General features: G+C 38.2%; 1 protein-coding gene across 5 annotated transcripts in view; it reads left to right on the plus strand.

The window, feature by feature from the left end:
- Window positions 1-16189, plus strand: part of SLC12A6 (solute carrier family 12 member 6) — a 90288-nt gene that overhangs the window by 70903 nt on the left and 3196 nt on the right. For all 5 annotated transcript variants that reach the window (XM_082452364.1, XM_082452365.1, XM_082452366.1 and 2 more), the window contains 15 exons: window positions 637-795; window positions 973-1071; window positions 1338-1395; window positions 4229-4403; window positions 4703-4821; window positions 6065-6163; window positions 8454-8573; window positions 9590-9694; window positions 10100-10268; window positions 11596-11791; window positions 12370-12539; window positions 13259-13390; window positions 13978-14085; window positions 14286-14470; window positions 14874-15007. In XM_082452364.1, the coding sequence (XP_082308490.1) occupies window positions 637-795; window positions 973-1071; window positions 1338-1395; window positions 4229-4403; window positions 4703-4821; window positions 6065-6163; window positions 8454-8573; window positions 9590-9694; window positions 10100-10268; window positions 11596-11791; window positions 12370-12539; window positions 13259-13390; window positions 13978-14085; window positions 14286-14470; window positions 14874-15007 (2028 nt within the window). The remainder of the gene's footprint in view (window positions 1-636; window positions 796-972; window positions 1072-1337; window positions 1396-4228; window positions 4404-4702; window positions 4822-6064; window positions 6164-8453; window positions 8574-9589; window positions 9695-10099; window positions 10269-11595; window positions 11792-12369; window positions 12540-13258; window positions 13391-13977; window positions 14086-14285; window positions 14471-14873; window positions 15008-16189) is intronic.

Genomic DNA, 16189 nt, shown 5'->3' on the forward strand with positions numbered 1-16189 from the left:
TTTCACGACTGCCTTGCAGTGTTGTCTGCTAAAATTTACTGCTCTTGAATGCAGAGCTGAGCAAATGACTTTTTAACTTAAGATAATAAAGTAGTCTCTGTGTTATTATAAAATTGCCAATGTTTTTCCCACAGTGGCAGCTAGAATTATTTTAATGTCATCACATCCACATGTGTGTTTTCCTAACTCATCTAAATTTTTGAAATTCTCCGTAAGTGACTTCTATTTTAACTGTTTGGTCCACAAATTTCTTTGCATGTAAGCAAGTTTACACTAAGGTGTTCAAAATAGCATTGATGCCTAATTTTTTTTAAAAAAATAGGTTTTGTAAGGCATTCAGCTTTAGTTCGCTTAACTTTTACTAATTTGCATTGATAAACTTAACTGCATTTGTATGTACCAAAGTATTTTGTCAAATTACATTTGAACCAGATGAGAAAAGGCATTAGGTTTTTATTTATGTGTGCTTTGTTATATGATATGTATGTGCATATATCTGTGCTCATGTAGAAGCAAACATACCCTTAAAAGCTATATAAATGATGAATCTGACTTTGAATGTTGTTGGCTAGAACATTATCTAATTATGTCCTTTCCGTAGTGCTGCTGCTTATATACCCTTTTTTCCCACTGCAGAGAATCTTTGGAGTAATTATATACCAAAGGGAGAGATTATTGAAAAGCCCTCAGCCAAATCTTCTGATGTCTTAGGCAGCTTAAACCATGAGTATGTCCTTGTTGACATTACCACCTCTTTCACTCTTCTGGTGGGGATCTTCTTTCCCTCTGTTACAGGTAAGCAGATGGGCTGTTGCCTATTTTACAAACAATCAGACCCAGGGACTGATTTTTCTTAGACAAAACTATATTCTCAGTATTCCCAGATTTGCCTGTAGTCTTTGATAGCAATGTGAATATCAAAAGTGACCAGGAACTGAAGAAGTTAACTTGTTTTTTTTTCCTTTTCTAAAGGTATCATGGCTGGATCAAACAGATCTGGAGATCTGAAAGATGCTCAAAAGTCTATTCCCATTGGCACTATCCTCGCCATCCTGACTACCTCCTTTGTCTGTATCCTTTTGATGGATCCAGTCTGAGTCTTAGTCATAGGAACAGCCATAGAACAAGGGTGATCAGTATTTCTATCCTGGTAATAAAGATACCTGCTTTTTACCACCTCACTTCACATCAGATAATCTACCCACCTCATCTCTAAAACTCAAGAAATAATTGATAAGTGAATTTAGCCACTCATTTTACTGATAGAAGAAGTTTCCTGAGTGTTTATGTTCATCTTAGACGGTGAACGTCAGTTTCCTTGACTCTCAATATCATAGATTTAAGCAATGTTGTCCTTTTTGGTGCATGTATTGAAGGCGTTGTTCTCAGAGACAAGTGAGTAGTTGATTTCTTTGTAACAATCGTGTGTCTATCTTCCATTATGTCTGATCATCCCATACAGCCCCGAGACAGTTATAAACTCAAAACCCACCTGAGATATATATCACAACTAACAATTAGAAAATACATGTATATAGGTCCCCAAAAGGGAGCTGTATAATAAGGGCCAGTATGTTGTTGTTTAAGATGCAGTGGGTATAGGACTTCATAAAGCAGTGAATTTGTCTGAATAATGAGGACTTTTCTGTACAGTAAAGAGAGCTGTTGGAACACAGTAAAGGAGGACAAATAATAAAAAATAAAAATTAAAAAATTTAAAACTCAATTGTTTCTAGCATCTCCTCTATGAGACATAAGTGTGTCTGATTGGCATTCTAAATAAAATCTTGAAACTTACTTTCTTCATTTCCTTCATGAAGGCTGCTGAGTGTTTTTCCTTTCATCTGTGAATACAAAAAAAAAATGTTTTGCAAGAGATTTCTAGAAAACTCTTACTCCAAAACCTGCTATATCTCTTCCCTTTTTCCCCATCTTGAGGAGTTAATAACCTTACCATTCATCCCTTTTTCAAAACAGAAACCTAGGTATCATCCTAGACTTCTTCCATCAATTCCCTCATCCAGTTGGTTTCTAAGCCCTATAAATTTCATCCTTCATCTTAATAGATCTCATTCTTTCCACTATTTTTATCCCCATCACTCTGTACAGGCCTTCAGGATCTTTTGCCTAGATTATTGTAATACTCTCCCTTTCAGTTTTACTACCTTCTAATCTTTCTTCTACACTGTCACCAGAATGATTTTTCTAAAACACAAAATTTGATCATAGAACCTTCCTGCTCAGAGCCTGCCAAAGCCCCTTAAAGCCCATTACTTTGGTCTTGCCCTCTCTACCTCTTTCTGATCTCATCTCCCACCATTCCCTCAAAAACTGCCTAAGCTCCAGCCATAACACAGAGTTAAATATTGTTGTTTCAACTCTCCATCCAGCCACATATTTGTGGGTGCAATGTTATTTGCTTAGAATGGGTTACTCCCACCTGGCAGACTTATATTCATCCTCTAAGACTAGACTAATCCTTTATCCTGTGAAGCTTTCCCAGACTCACACAACAGATAACTGCTCCTCCCTTTGTTCAGCCACTCTACTGAACATATTGTATTATTGCACTTAAAATACGGTATTGCAGCTACTTGATTTCATATTTCTGTCCCCTATACTAGATTGAATTCTTTGAGGATAAGAACTCTAATAGATGCTGTATAAATATTGTTAACAAAAATAAATAAGTAACACAGTTTATTATTTCTATATGATTGTGATTGAAAATGGGTTTATAGAGCTTTGGTAATTATAATATAAAAATTATAGAAAGTGTAAATTAGAATACCACTTCAGAAAACTGTTGGACATTATCTCCTAAAGTTGAACATATGCATACCTGATGAACCAGCAATTCCACTGCTAGGTATATCCAAGACAAATGCGTACATGTGTGCATTAAGAAGTGTGCACAAGGATTCTTTCAGTGGAATTGTTCTTAAGAGGCAAAATCTGGAAATAGTCCAAATGTCCATCAGCAGTAGAATGAATAAATTATGTATTCATGTGATAGAAAACTATACAGCAGCGAAAATTAATGAACCACAGCTATGTACCAAAAGAAGAAAAAGGAAAAATTTCACACTGTTGAATCAAAGAAACCAAACACAAAACATATATACTGTTTCTTTTTTTTTTTTTCATTTATTTAAAGTTTAAAAACAGGTAAAACTATATAGCCTTAAAAATTAGGAGAGTGGGGAGGGAGAAAGAGCTGGTGAGTGGGCATAAGAGAGGATTTTGGGTGCTGGCAGTGTGTTCTGTTTCTTGACTGGATGTTTACGTGGATGTTTGCTTTGTGAAAATTTATTGAAATATGCATTTAGTTTTTGCACATTTCTTTTGTGTGTGTGATACGTTGTAAAAAATCATTAAAACTGTAAATAATTAAACAATGAGATGCCATGTTTTACCCATCAAGTTAGCAGTGACTTAAAATTTTAATACTCAGAGCTGGTGTGAAATAGGTATGTGCCATAAGACATGAACCTTCATCTGCTTCCAGTGGGAATAAATCCAGTATACCCTTTCTGGAAAGCACTTTGGTAGTGCTTTGAAATATTTAACGATGTTGATCCCTTTTGTTGAAGTTATTCCCTCTTAGGAGTCTACCATAAGGAAAAAAATTTGAAATGTGAATGTGGATATGTGCATAACGATGTCAATCACAGTATTTTCTATAGTAGAAAATCAACACTAGAGGAATGGATAATGTAAATTATGATAATGTAAAGAAACGTGTAAAAATGTTTATTCATGAGTTTTTCATGACATAGGAAATTGCTTATAAGTTTAAAAAGAATACAGAAGTATAGGTGCAGTGTGGTCTCATCTATGTTTTTAAAAACATAGTAAACACTAAAATATGCAAGGTATGCTAAATGTTAGTGGTTATGTTATGATTATGGATTTCCTCCCTGATTTTTTTGTATTTTTCTATACTTTTACAGTTTTTCTGCAGAGTAGATATTTTGATAATTTGAGGGGGAAAGCTTTAATTAAAGCTTAGCTTATTTTCTGGCCCTACAGGTTATTTTTTTCTTAATATAGGCTACTAGTGCCTTTTGATCAGATCTACCTACCTTTACATTTATTATTATTCATGTCTAGCTCAATTTTGATTCCCTAAAAATTATAAATAGAAAAAATTGGGGGAATGTCAGTCTAGTTTTTTCATCTAAAGTTATTTCCAGGTCAAATTTCCTCACTCTGATTTCTCTGCCAGGTTTGGGGATGCTGTGAAAGGTAATCTCGTGGTGGGTACCTTATCTTGGCCGTCCCCGTGGGTGATTGTTATTGGCTCCTTCTTCTCCACATGTGGGGCTGGACTTCAGAGTCTCACAGGCGCACCGAGGCTGCTACAGGCTATAGCCAAGGATAACATCATACCCTTTCTGAGGGTGAGTGACCCTGTCCTATGCCCTCTTCCTGTCTTCTCAGGTTTTACAAGAAACAGTGTGATCTTCATAGGCTTAGGAATTACTGGATCATATAATATGAAGACGTGGGTTTTTAGCACAAGACCCTCTAAATCTCTAGTATGAGTTTATATGTGAGTGGGGTAAAGGCAATTAAAAGCTACCACAGTTGTAATACTATTATTTTTCAGAGCTATGAAACCATAGCATAGAGGAATCAGGAAGCATTGACTCAAACCCTCCCCACACTCCTGTGTCTGATATTTCCCTTCTATGTACAGGTGTTTGGTCACAGCAAAGCCAATGGGGAACCTACCTGGGCTTTACTTCTAACTGCTGTCATTGCAGAGCTGGGAATCCTTATTGCCTCCCTGGATCTTGTGGCCCCAATTCTTTCCATGTAAGAGCCAGTTATTCTCTTCACTTACTCTTGCTTATGTGATGTATAATACATGTTGATTTCCATCAGGCATGTAACAGTAGTGATAACAGAGAGAACCAAGTATAGATGTAACTTCACCTAAATAAATATTCCTGAGAATTTTCATGTAAGGCTAACTTCATAAGTTGTCATGGTTTCTTTCTACCTGTATAACTTCAAAAGTTCTTTGCCTTCATTTCTGATTCATTATCAACTGATTGTAGCTTTTACTACTAGTCATTCAACTTATTGACTTATTGATGACTTATTACTACCTACCTGGCACTGGGCAGTATGCTGAGAATAAGCATAAGATGGCTGAGACACAACCTCAGAGAACTGATGGTAGATAGATAAAGAAACCAGTGATCCCTGTCTAGTATGATGAGTACTGTGGTCAAGTTGAACACTGAGCACTATATGAGCTCCAAAGTAAGGCCTCTAACTGGACTGAGACTCAGGAAAGGTTTTCTGGAAGAAGTGACACTTGTATCTTGAAGGAGGGCTGGTTATTTGCTAAGCAGTGAAGGGGTGAAAGAGATCCCAGGCAGGGAATGTGTGTGAAGGAACCAAGAGATGAAATAGTGCAGCACGTCTGGAGAAGTGAAAGTTTGGCTTTGATAGAGTGGGAGGTTGCGGGTTGGAGAGGTGCAGAGCGGGGAAGTAAGTAGAGCCAGATCACAAAGGACCAGGAACTTCTACCTGAAAGTAGTGGGTAATCCTTTGAGAACAAAATTATCATGTTTCTGTTTCATAATGATCAATTCAGTATAAAAGAGAGGTTAGAAGGAGGCCAAAATTGAGCTGGGAATGCCAGTTGGAAGCTTATTTCACTAATCCAACAAAGAAGAAATGAGAGCCTCAACTATGCTCATAGAAGTAGAGGTGGAAAGGAGGGGGGAGAAGTTTAGAGATTTGTAAATAGGTAGAATCCGTAGGACTTGATAAGTGAACTTGGAACAAGGTTGAGTAGTGAAGAGGAAACCGGGATTGTCCCAAGAAAACCTGGGTAAAGAGTGGTTGTGTCTTTCACTGAGAGAGAACTTAGGAGGTTGAGCAGGTTTGTGGGGAGGTTAAGTTCCTCCACACCCTAGTCTTAATTAAAGGCTAGTGGCCTAGAACAAAGGCTTAAATATAGCAAATCTCTCTAGTTATCTAAAGTAACCTTTGAAGAATTATTTTACAGTAATAATCATTCCACTTACTTTTTTTATTCTGCCAGGTTTTTTCTCATGTGTTACCTCTTCGTGAACTTGGCATGTGCCTTGCAAACATTACTTCGAACACCCAATTGGAGACCCCGGTTCCGCTACTACCACTGGTGAGTCAGCTTTGTTTTCTTCTTCTTCCCCACATTTGGAGAGAACCCCTCATTGAACTAGAAAACTAGGAGATTCTGAGTTCTCGATACAGTTCTTTCTTGGTCACCCACTTCCTACTGTCTGTTTCAACTTCCAGTGCTCACATGAACTTCCACCATCCTACTGTGGTTTTTTTTTTATATATGGTTTTATAATAACTTATAATACCCACTTGAGAATAAAGATCAAAACTGTGAAATAAATACTTCCAGGCTGCTGTGTTCTTCAGGTTAAAACAACCTACCCTTTGCATATCTGATTGCCTGTTTCCCTCTTAGATAAGCACTGGGCTTCATTTCTTTCCATTTGTCCTCATATTTGCATCAGTTTTCATCAGTTTTGATTCTCAGACTCCCTTCCTTAATGTGATTTCATTTAGTAGTTAAGAGCATGAGGGGACTTCCCTGGTGGTCCAGTGGTTAAGACTCTGCTCTCCCAATGCAGGGGGCCCGGGTTCGATCCCTGGTCGGGGAACTAAGATCAATCCCACACGCGTCAACTATTGAGCCCGCGTGCTCTAGAGCCCACGTGCCGCAACTACAGAAGCCTGCGCGCCACAACGAAGACCCAGCCCAGCCAAAATTAATTAATTGATTAATTTTTTAAAAAAAATTAAAGGGCTTCCCTGGTGGCGCAGTGGTTGAGAATCTGCCTGCCAGTGCAGGGGACTCGGGTTCGAGGCCTGGTCTGGGAAGATCCCACATGCCGCGGAGCAACTAGGCCCGTGAGCCACAATTACTGAGCCTGCGCGTCTGGAGCCTGTGCTCCACAGCAACAAGAGAGGCCACGATAGTGTGAGGCCCGCGCACCGCGATGAAGAGTGGCCCCCGCTTGCCGCAACTAGAGAAAGCCCTCTCACAGAAACGAAGACCCAACACAGCCACAAATAAATAAATAAATAAATAAAAATTAAAAAAAAAAAAAATTAAAGAAAAAAAGAGTATGAGCTATGGAGTCAGATGACCTGAGTTCAAGTGTCAGCTCTACTATTTCCTAGTTTGTAACTTTCAACAAAGCACTTAACCACATAAAATTTCATTTTATCCATTTGTAAAATGGGACTAATAGTATTATCTATCTCATAGGGTTGTTTTGATATAATGTAAAGTGCTTAGCACAGTGCCTGGTACATAGTAAAGCTCTCAATGAAATGTTGCTACAGCTGCTGCTGTTGTGTTCACGTCTCCTCAGTCCTAAAGGAGCCACCACATTTTTAGCTACCATCCCATTTCTTTCCATTTCTTTTCTGTCACAGCTAGAAGTTCTTTAATATGCCCTGTATGTACCTGTTGCTACATTCCTCTTTGCTGACTTCTTCCTTGATCCCTTTCTAGTTTCACTTACCAGTGGTGGGTAGTGATGTAAACTTTATCTGGCACAAATTTTGATCTGCAACTGATCTTAACACCTCTAATCCTCTTTCTGGCTTTAACTTTAGTTAAAAGTTCATTATGAACTTTTTTTGTGTTACAATTTTGCATTTGTTATTTTTTCTCTTTCTCTTTACACTCTGTATTTTCATTCATTAGATCCTAATCTTCTCCAGATTAACAACTGTTCTATTTGTTCTTTGAAATTTGTCATACAACTAAGTTCATTCTGTACAGAAAACAACTTCAGTAAGCACAGTTGTCTACCTATTTGATCAAAACAAGAATTTCATTATTTTCTTCCAAGTTCCTTATGTAAAGTAAAGAAACTAATGGGAGATTTTTTCCAGTCGGTTCTGCAGTTGTGTTAATAAATGTTCATAAACTTTTTAACCATATTCACATGAAATACTTTTTTTAAAAAGATCAAAGAGTTGTTAATAATTTTGACTACATGTCCCATCTCTGCTTTGACATGTAGGCATTAATTGTCCCCATAACTAACTACAGATGACTTTCATAGCATCCCTATTCATTTATATGTTTTTCCAGCAATGGGAAACATCAGCACTAAGGGTGGTTCAGGGCTCAGTGCAGATCTATTGATTGCTGCCAGTCCATGATAAGACAACTATAAAAACTGAGAAAAAGCATTTAGAAACTTTATAGCAATTTGACATTGTCACAGCATCCAAGCATATAACAGTTTTTCTAGTAATTCATTTTTTATTGCATTTTACGGAAGTTCTATCTACAATATATTGGAATTTTAAAAAATAATAATTTCTCACCAAGTTAAGAAGCACCTTTGGCACAGGCTTCTTTTTCAGCTACTTAGAAAAACATTAAAAAATTTTTTTTGTTGTTTTTAATTTTCTAGGGCCCTCTCTTTCATGGGAATGAGTATCTGTCTGGCTCTGATGTTTATTTCTTCCTGGTATTATGCCATCGTAGCTATGGTAATAGCTGGTATGATCTACAAGTACATCGAGTACCAAGGGTAAGTCTGGATACAACCTTGATCGCTGCTAAAACTATCAAAACTGGCTAGTTTGGTTAGAGCCAGCCTGGTGAAAATTGCATTAGGGATCCAGAAAACTTCATTCATCTGTACCTAAATTTTGTACCCCTAATTCTCTTAGTCACCTTATAGACATAAGCCATTGATCATAAAGGGAACCTGTTGAGAAAGTATGAATGGATCAGTGAAAAGATAACTAAAAGGATGTACTGAAATAGTAATGATAGTATTAAAGTATACTTTGCCGTACAGCAGAAACTAACACAACATTGTAAATCAACTATACTCCAGTAGAAATCAAAAAAATAAAATAAAACAACCAACAAGGACCTACTGTATAGCACAGGGAACTCTGCTCAATACTCATATTTGTAGAACTGAATCACTTTGCTGCACACCTGAAACTAACCCAACATTGTTATCAACTATACTCCAGTACAAAATAAAAATTAAAAGAAAACAAAGTATAACACAAATATAAATATTCTTGCTTATCTCTTCAGGCAAGGAATTGTGTCTGAAATGGAAAATAAATTAGTCCTGAGTAACTTTGTAACAACTAAGGCTTCACTAACAATGTCCCAAAATTAGGAATAAATAACACTCTGATTTAGAAGATTACATTGAGTTTTGCTTTCTCTGCAGTTATTTTTGAAATAATTTAAACTTTGGATCTGTGGTAATTTCCTAATCCAAATTGCTATTTTACATTATTGCTTTTGAATAGTTACATCGCAGGACAAGTTAAGTGACCCTTCCAGCAGCCTTTATTCTGAACTGTTGTGTAGTGCAGTGTGTTGATGAAGGGTAGTGTTGATCTGCTTCCTGTGGGTTCATTATGTTAATAGAGAGCATCATATAAATAATTAATATGAGCTTTAATATTCTACCCTGTGTGTATGTTACTTTTAGATAAAGAAAAAGTAAACTGTTTTTTTAGATTGTACTTGTTATGGTTTAAATCTGTCTCTGCTCTTTTCTCCTCTTTCTCCCAGAGCTGAGAAAGAATGGGGTGATGGTATCCGCGGGCTGTCCCTCAGTGCAGCCCGATTTGCTTTGCTTCGGCTGGAAGAAGGACCTCCACACACTAAAAACTGGAGGTAAAAAAAACAACAGAGCTTAGTGGTGTTTGGCAGAGTTACCACACAGAAAGGTGTGCTTCATTGATTACAGGATGAGGAAATCATGTGGCTCAAGGAATTCATGAAATGGACATGCTTTGACTGATTCTAAATTCTTGATCCTCTATTCCCTTTTATTCATGTGCTATACGATCTAGACTTCTACCATTTTCATTCTTCCTTCAAGACTGATCAATTTGAGGTAATACTGGGAAAATTCAGAATAACTGTGCAGCCGCACCTTATCATTTTCTCTAATCTCTTCCTTCTGTCAAAGTATGTGTTTTATACAGATCTCCTGAATTAAAGGGTAGACTTCTCATTCTGTCCCCAGACCCAGAGTGTTTTCTTATCCCACCCCCTTCCCCGCCAACCTCTTTACAGGCCTCAGTTGCTTGTATTGCTGAAACTAGATGAAGACCTACATGTCAAGCATCCTCGCCTCCTCACCTTTGCTTCACAGCTTAAGGCAGGAAAGGGTCTCACCATTGTGGGCTCTGTCATCGTGGGGAACTTCCTGGAGAACTATGGTGAAGCTTTAGCTGCTGAGCAGGTAAGAGTCAAGGCTTATTGACCTAGGGGAATTTAGCTTATGGTTTTGTGCTGTTGAGTCATAAGACCTCGGATTTCTAAATTAATCCCTTTCCTGAGTGATCCAGGAGGTGTGCTTCATAGTGCTGACTTGAATGGTCATATTCTCCCAAATATTAAGATGAACCAGAAGATAATAATTTATTCTTCCCATTTAAAAAGCATTTCTAAACTATAAGATTATCAAGGCTAAGCACTATTTCCAAATAGACTCCAGACATTGACTCAGCCCTGAGAGAAGTCATGTAAATAAATCATCCCTTGAACTATGGTGATGGTTCCTCTCAATCTTGTGACAACAAGGAGCGATGAGCACATTTTCTTCCTCTTTACTAATCTACATGGTACCATGACCAAGATTCCTTTGCTACTTCTGATTAGCTTATGGGATATTAAAGTTCTTCCTGAAGAAGAAAGTAGATTTCACTCTAATATTTATTATAAATGATAGAACTCACCCCAGAGAAATTTCAGTTACATTTCAAAAATTTTACTGGATTTCATTTTGGCATGCTTTGAAACCCTAGAACTAGAAATGCTGAAGTAACATTAGTCCAGAATGATCATAAAAATAAATAAAAAGCACAATATTGGAAATCAAGAGACCCCGATTATCCTAGCTACACCGCTGACTTAATCTGTGCCTTTGGGAAAATCATATCCATTTTCCACACCATTATTCCCTCTATCTTTCCACCAAGAGAGTGAAGTACGACTAAATGAAATATTATCTCCAAACTGGCTTGAATAAATAATAGTAAAACAAATACAAGTGTCAAGTAATCGCCATTAAAATATCAAAAGGGATGTGGAAGTAGCAAAAACAAAAAAGAAAACATACCTGAGATAATTCTAAACTGAAACTGAATCGTCATATTGAATTTCTAGTAATATGAGTCAGGGCAAGACTGGGACTAAGGAAGGAAGGAGATTATGTTCACACTCACCCTGGGCAATTAAGAAGGAATATTGAATATTCACTTTGTGACAATCCCTATTATCAATTTGTTTGGTATGTTAGAAAGAAAAGCAGAAAAGAGGAAAAGGTAGAGGAACTATCAGTACATGTAGACAACTACCTACATACGTAGTAAGCAGTTAGCAAGTGAAAAAGGCAAAGGATAATAAAATTTCACTGGGATAAATTAAACTTTTTGAATTGTTCTGTAGAAGATAACGATCTTATGCAGAGTTTGGAAGGGGGAGGGGAATATAATACGGAGAAGGAGTAAGAAGTTAAAAGACCCAGGATGAAGTAATTCAGTGTTGACATTCTGTCTCTCTTTCAGACCATAAAGCATCTAATGGAGGCAGAGAAGGTGAAAGGATTCTCCCAGCTGGTGGTGGCCGCCAAGCTGAGAGAGGGCATTTCCCACCTCATCCAGTCATGTGGGCTTGGGGGCATGAAGCACAACACAGTGGTGATGGGGTGGCCAAATGGCTGGCGCCAGAGTGAAGATGCTCGAGCTTGGAAGACTTTTATTGGTACAAAACATTTCTCATACTATCCTGAGGGCTCAAATAGAGGATATACCCTAACCCCACCCCCCAGCCTCCTAAAGTAGAGATGATGTCCTTGCTGAAGCATAGTCTCATAAGGGCACCTAAATAACTACTAGTAGTAATAACCTGATTCTATTCACCCCCTCCAGCCTTACATAATGTTCATCAGTTGTTTATCTTGCCAAGTCTTACGTTAGGAATTATCTCTGAAATTGCCATATTTCCATGTGTGATCTCCCACGTTGACATTCTCACAGGAATTGGAAGAATTGTTCTTCAGCATCAAAATCTCCCCAATTCACGTATCCCCCACTTAGAAATGTAGTAATCAGAATACACCTAGTAATGTAAATCATAGTTCTCGGTGTAATTCTGTTAGCTATTCAAATTTTTCTTAATGATTTTCGTTACTTGATTTGGTATAGCCTACTGTGTAAATAGGACACCTTGCTCAAAGAACTGTCAACGGGCATTATCCTTTCTTTGCTGACATGGTAGGAAGCAAGGTAAGCCTAAGGATTCATCTCTGCTTATCCTGATTCTCTCTGTTTTCTCCCTAGGCACAGTTCGAGTGACGACTGCTGCCCATCTGGCCCTTCTGGTGGCTAAAAACATCTCCTTCTTTCCCAGCAATGTGGAGCAGTTTTCTGAGGGCAACATTGATGTGTGGTGGATTGTGCATGATGGGGGGATGCTCATGCTCTTACCGTTCCTCCTGAAACAGCACAAGGTATTTTCACACCTTTTAAAAAAAGTCTTTCTCCCTTAACTTCTGTCCGGGTTCACTAGACAGAGAGTCTTCCTTTCATTCTATAGTGTTGGGGCTTAGAAGACTTGGGGATTATTCTTGGCTTTCCATGATTCCAGATTCAACCTTATAAGAAATAGTTTTCTTTGTAGTTGATACCTAACTATCTCCAAGGGAAATTCAGCAAATTAATAGAGCTCCATATGAGCCCTTGGAAAAAAACATTAATAAGTGAATTACAAAAAAGGCAAAGACCAAAATACTGGAAACCTAAGAGAGTGTGTGTGTATCTTATACATATATATGCTCATCCTTTGGTAAGACTGAAATTTAAAATAGTAAATATTATAGTCTGCACAGTGTCACCAGTATGCTATCTGAGTAAAGCACCCTCTTAATGTATCACGTGCCATCTTTTCTGTTTTGCCAGTTTTTTTCTTGTTATGAAATAAGAACTCCTTTAAACTATATTTTATGTGTTCCTTTGTCAAGCTTTTGCCCTAACAATAATATAGCAAGTAAGTAAAATAAATAAATAAATAAATAAATAAATAAATAATAATATGACAAGTAAGAATCTAGGAACATATACCCTGAAACTGTACAAGAATGTTCTAAGCAAAAGTGCCATTTGTTTTAAGAAATAACTCTTTTTTGCCTTCTTGCATTTAATTTTCCAAGTATATGTGGTACTTTCTCAGGTGTGGCGAAAATGCAGCATACGGATCTTCACAGTAGCCCAACTAGAAGACAACAGTATTCAGATGAAGAAGGACCTGGCCACCTTCCTGTATCACCTTCGCATTGAGGCAGAGGTGGAAGTTGTGGAGATGGTGAGAAAGCTGAGTTTGAGATCAGAGAGACTACCCTGTCATTCTAGAACCTCTTCTGGTTTGGGAATTTCTTCAGCTGCAAATGTGGATTAATTCCTTAGTTCCAGCAAAACTCTCATATGTTGATCTAGATAAGTACAATGCATATGTGATGTGTATTTAGTGGTAGTTTTTAATTTTTGCTTTCCTGTTTGTTTGTTCCATAGCCCTTCTATTTCTGCCAGATTCTTATCTGCTTAATATAGTTTTATTAGGTTTCAGTTCATATATTCATGTTAAAATCACACATAGCTTTTTTTAAAAAATAACTTGTAAGTATTAAAAAAAAATAAGAAGACTGGGGTTTTCGTTTTGTGTTTCAAGGAAACACATATGTCATGGTTAGATTGTGGAAAAGACTCAGGGCTCTGGATTTGATCTACAATCCACAATATTATTATATTTATGTAGCTCAATGACTGAGCAAAAACTAAAACCTAGGTTGATATTGTGATACTTTCTCTGGTTTAATTTAGTGAGTGGAAATGAAAATATATGGTTCTTTCTCTTTTGTGCTTCTTGCCTACTCTGTGTGATATCTACGGCAGCATGACAGTGACATATCAGCTTATACTTACGAGCGCACCCTGATGATGGAGCAAAGGTCCCAGATGCTCCGGCACATGCGACTATCCAAAACAGAGCGGGACAGAGAGGTGAGATTTTGCTGCACTGACCTAATCCTGGCCCTGTGAAGTCTATCACTGAAAGGGATGATAGTATTGTTCTCAGCGTGACAGATTCTTTCCTGATTGCTTTATTGGTTATTCCACTATAACCACATTTCAAAATAATTAAAGATGAAGCATGAGAGAAAATTGGGTATAGAGTCATAGCTATGTTGGGCCTTCCTCAGGCACAGCTGGTGAAAGATCGGAATTCAATGCTACGATTGACCAGCATTGGCTCTGATGAGGATGAAGAGACAGAGACCTATCAGGAGAAGGTGCACATGACCTGGACGAAAGACAAGTACATGGCATCCCGGGGGCAAAAGGCCAAGTCAATGGAAGGATTCCAGGACCTACTTAACATGCGTCCGTAAGTTTTCCTACTCACAAGCTTATCACTTAATATAGTATCCTAGTTAGTGCCACAGATGTGGCACTGCCTGAATACACAGGACAGAATCTAGTCCTCTTTTCACCCCAAATCCAGCCATCTTTCTGTTGTTTGCCTATGCATATCAGCTACCAATTAACACTGTACACAAGCTAACCATCTTTCTTCCTGTCCATACTGTGTTCCTGGTATAAAACAAGCAAATGTAGAATGAGAAAACCATGATATCAATATTATAAGGCAATCAATCATTTGTTCATTACATCAATCATAGTTAAAGCAAAAAATCTCTAAAATCTCAAGTTTTTTAAAGTTGACGATATGCCTAGTTTTCTCTTTGCCTTAACCCACCTGTTTCTTCCCCACCACGCTCCCCTTCCAGGGACCAGTCCAATGTGAGGCGGATGCATACAGCAGTGAAGCTCAATGAGGTTATAGTTAACAAGTCCCATGAAGCAAAGCTGGTTTTGTTGAATATGCCAGGGCCACCCCGAAACCCTGAGGGTGATGAAAACTGTATCCTTTCCGAGAGCAAAACTTCCAGTAGGGAAAATCTTAGCCTGTGTTTTAGATGGGACACTAAGTAACTGTAAAATTCATTGTCTATGACTTCCTCTCTTGAGGAGGGAAGACTGTTAAAAGTCTCAGGCAAGGATCCTTACTTAGTGATACCACTCAACTTCAGGGGAGTTGGGTATAACATGTTCTCTCTGAACCCTAAAGAGACTTCTTAGGTGGCATATTTGCAACATGACTTTTAACATTCAGTGTATAGAACCCTTTCTGACAGTCCTAGAGATGGAACACCCACAGCCCTTCTCCTTTCCAGGCTCTGCCCAGTTCGCAAAGCCTCTCTCTTTTGGATGGAGTCAGGGGAGAGGCAGTTGAAGTGTAATCTCCTCTGAGGGGGAAAGATAAGGTTCTTCTTCATACCCTAATTCCAGGATTGTTTTTATGGGACCCCTTCAGCACTACAATGGCACAGACTGGTCCATTCCCACCAGTACCATTAAGGAAAAGAGGTTAAAAGAAAACAAAGAGTAAATCAACTATATTTGAAGAAAAAAAGAAAAAGAAAGAAGAACTGGCAGAAAAAATCTAACTTGAGCAGGTTCACTTGGAAATTACTGGGATTCTCTCCTGGAATCTTACAAGCTGCCCTGTTGTGGCTTTTTCTTCCTTCTGCCTTGTTTGCTATGTAGTAGTAACACATTACTTCTGGGTTTCCCCCATTTTTTTTTTAATATTTATTTATTTATTTATGGCTGTGTTGAGTCTTCGTTTCTGTGCGAGGGCTTTCTCTAGTTGTGGCAAGCGGGGGCCACTCTTCATCGCGGTGCGCGGGCCTCTCACTATCGTGGCCTCTCTTGTTGCGGAGCACAGGCTCCAGACGCGCAGGCTCAGTAATTGTGGCTCACGGGCCCAGCTGCTCCTCGGCATGTGGGATCTTCCCAGATCAGGGCTCGAACACGTGTCCCCTGCATTAGCAGGCAGATTCTCAACCACTGCGCCACCAGGGAAGCCCCTCCCCCATTTAAAAATAACATTTAGAAAAAAAATCTAACAAATGGGAGAGAGTCTTGTATTATTTATGCAAAGAGGCTAGATCCCCAGATTACTTCAGAGTTAGATTGAATCCAGAGTTCAGACTTATCCAGTTCTGAATATATAATAATTAAAACAAGCATGTTGATTTTG

The sequence above is a fragment of the Balaenoptera physalus genome, assembly GCF_965194825.1.
Source record: "Balaenoptera physalus genome assembly, chromosome: 2".
NCBI classification, from domain to species: domain Eukaryota; kingdom Metazoa; phylum Chordata; class Mammalia; order Artiodactyla; family Balaenopteridae; genus Balaenoptera; species Balaenoptera physalus.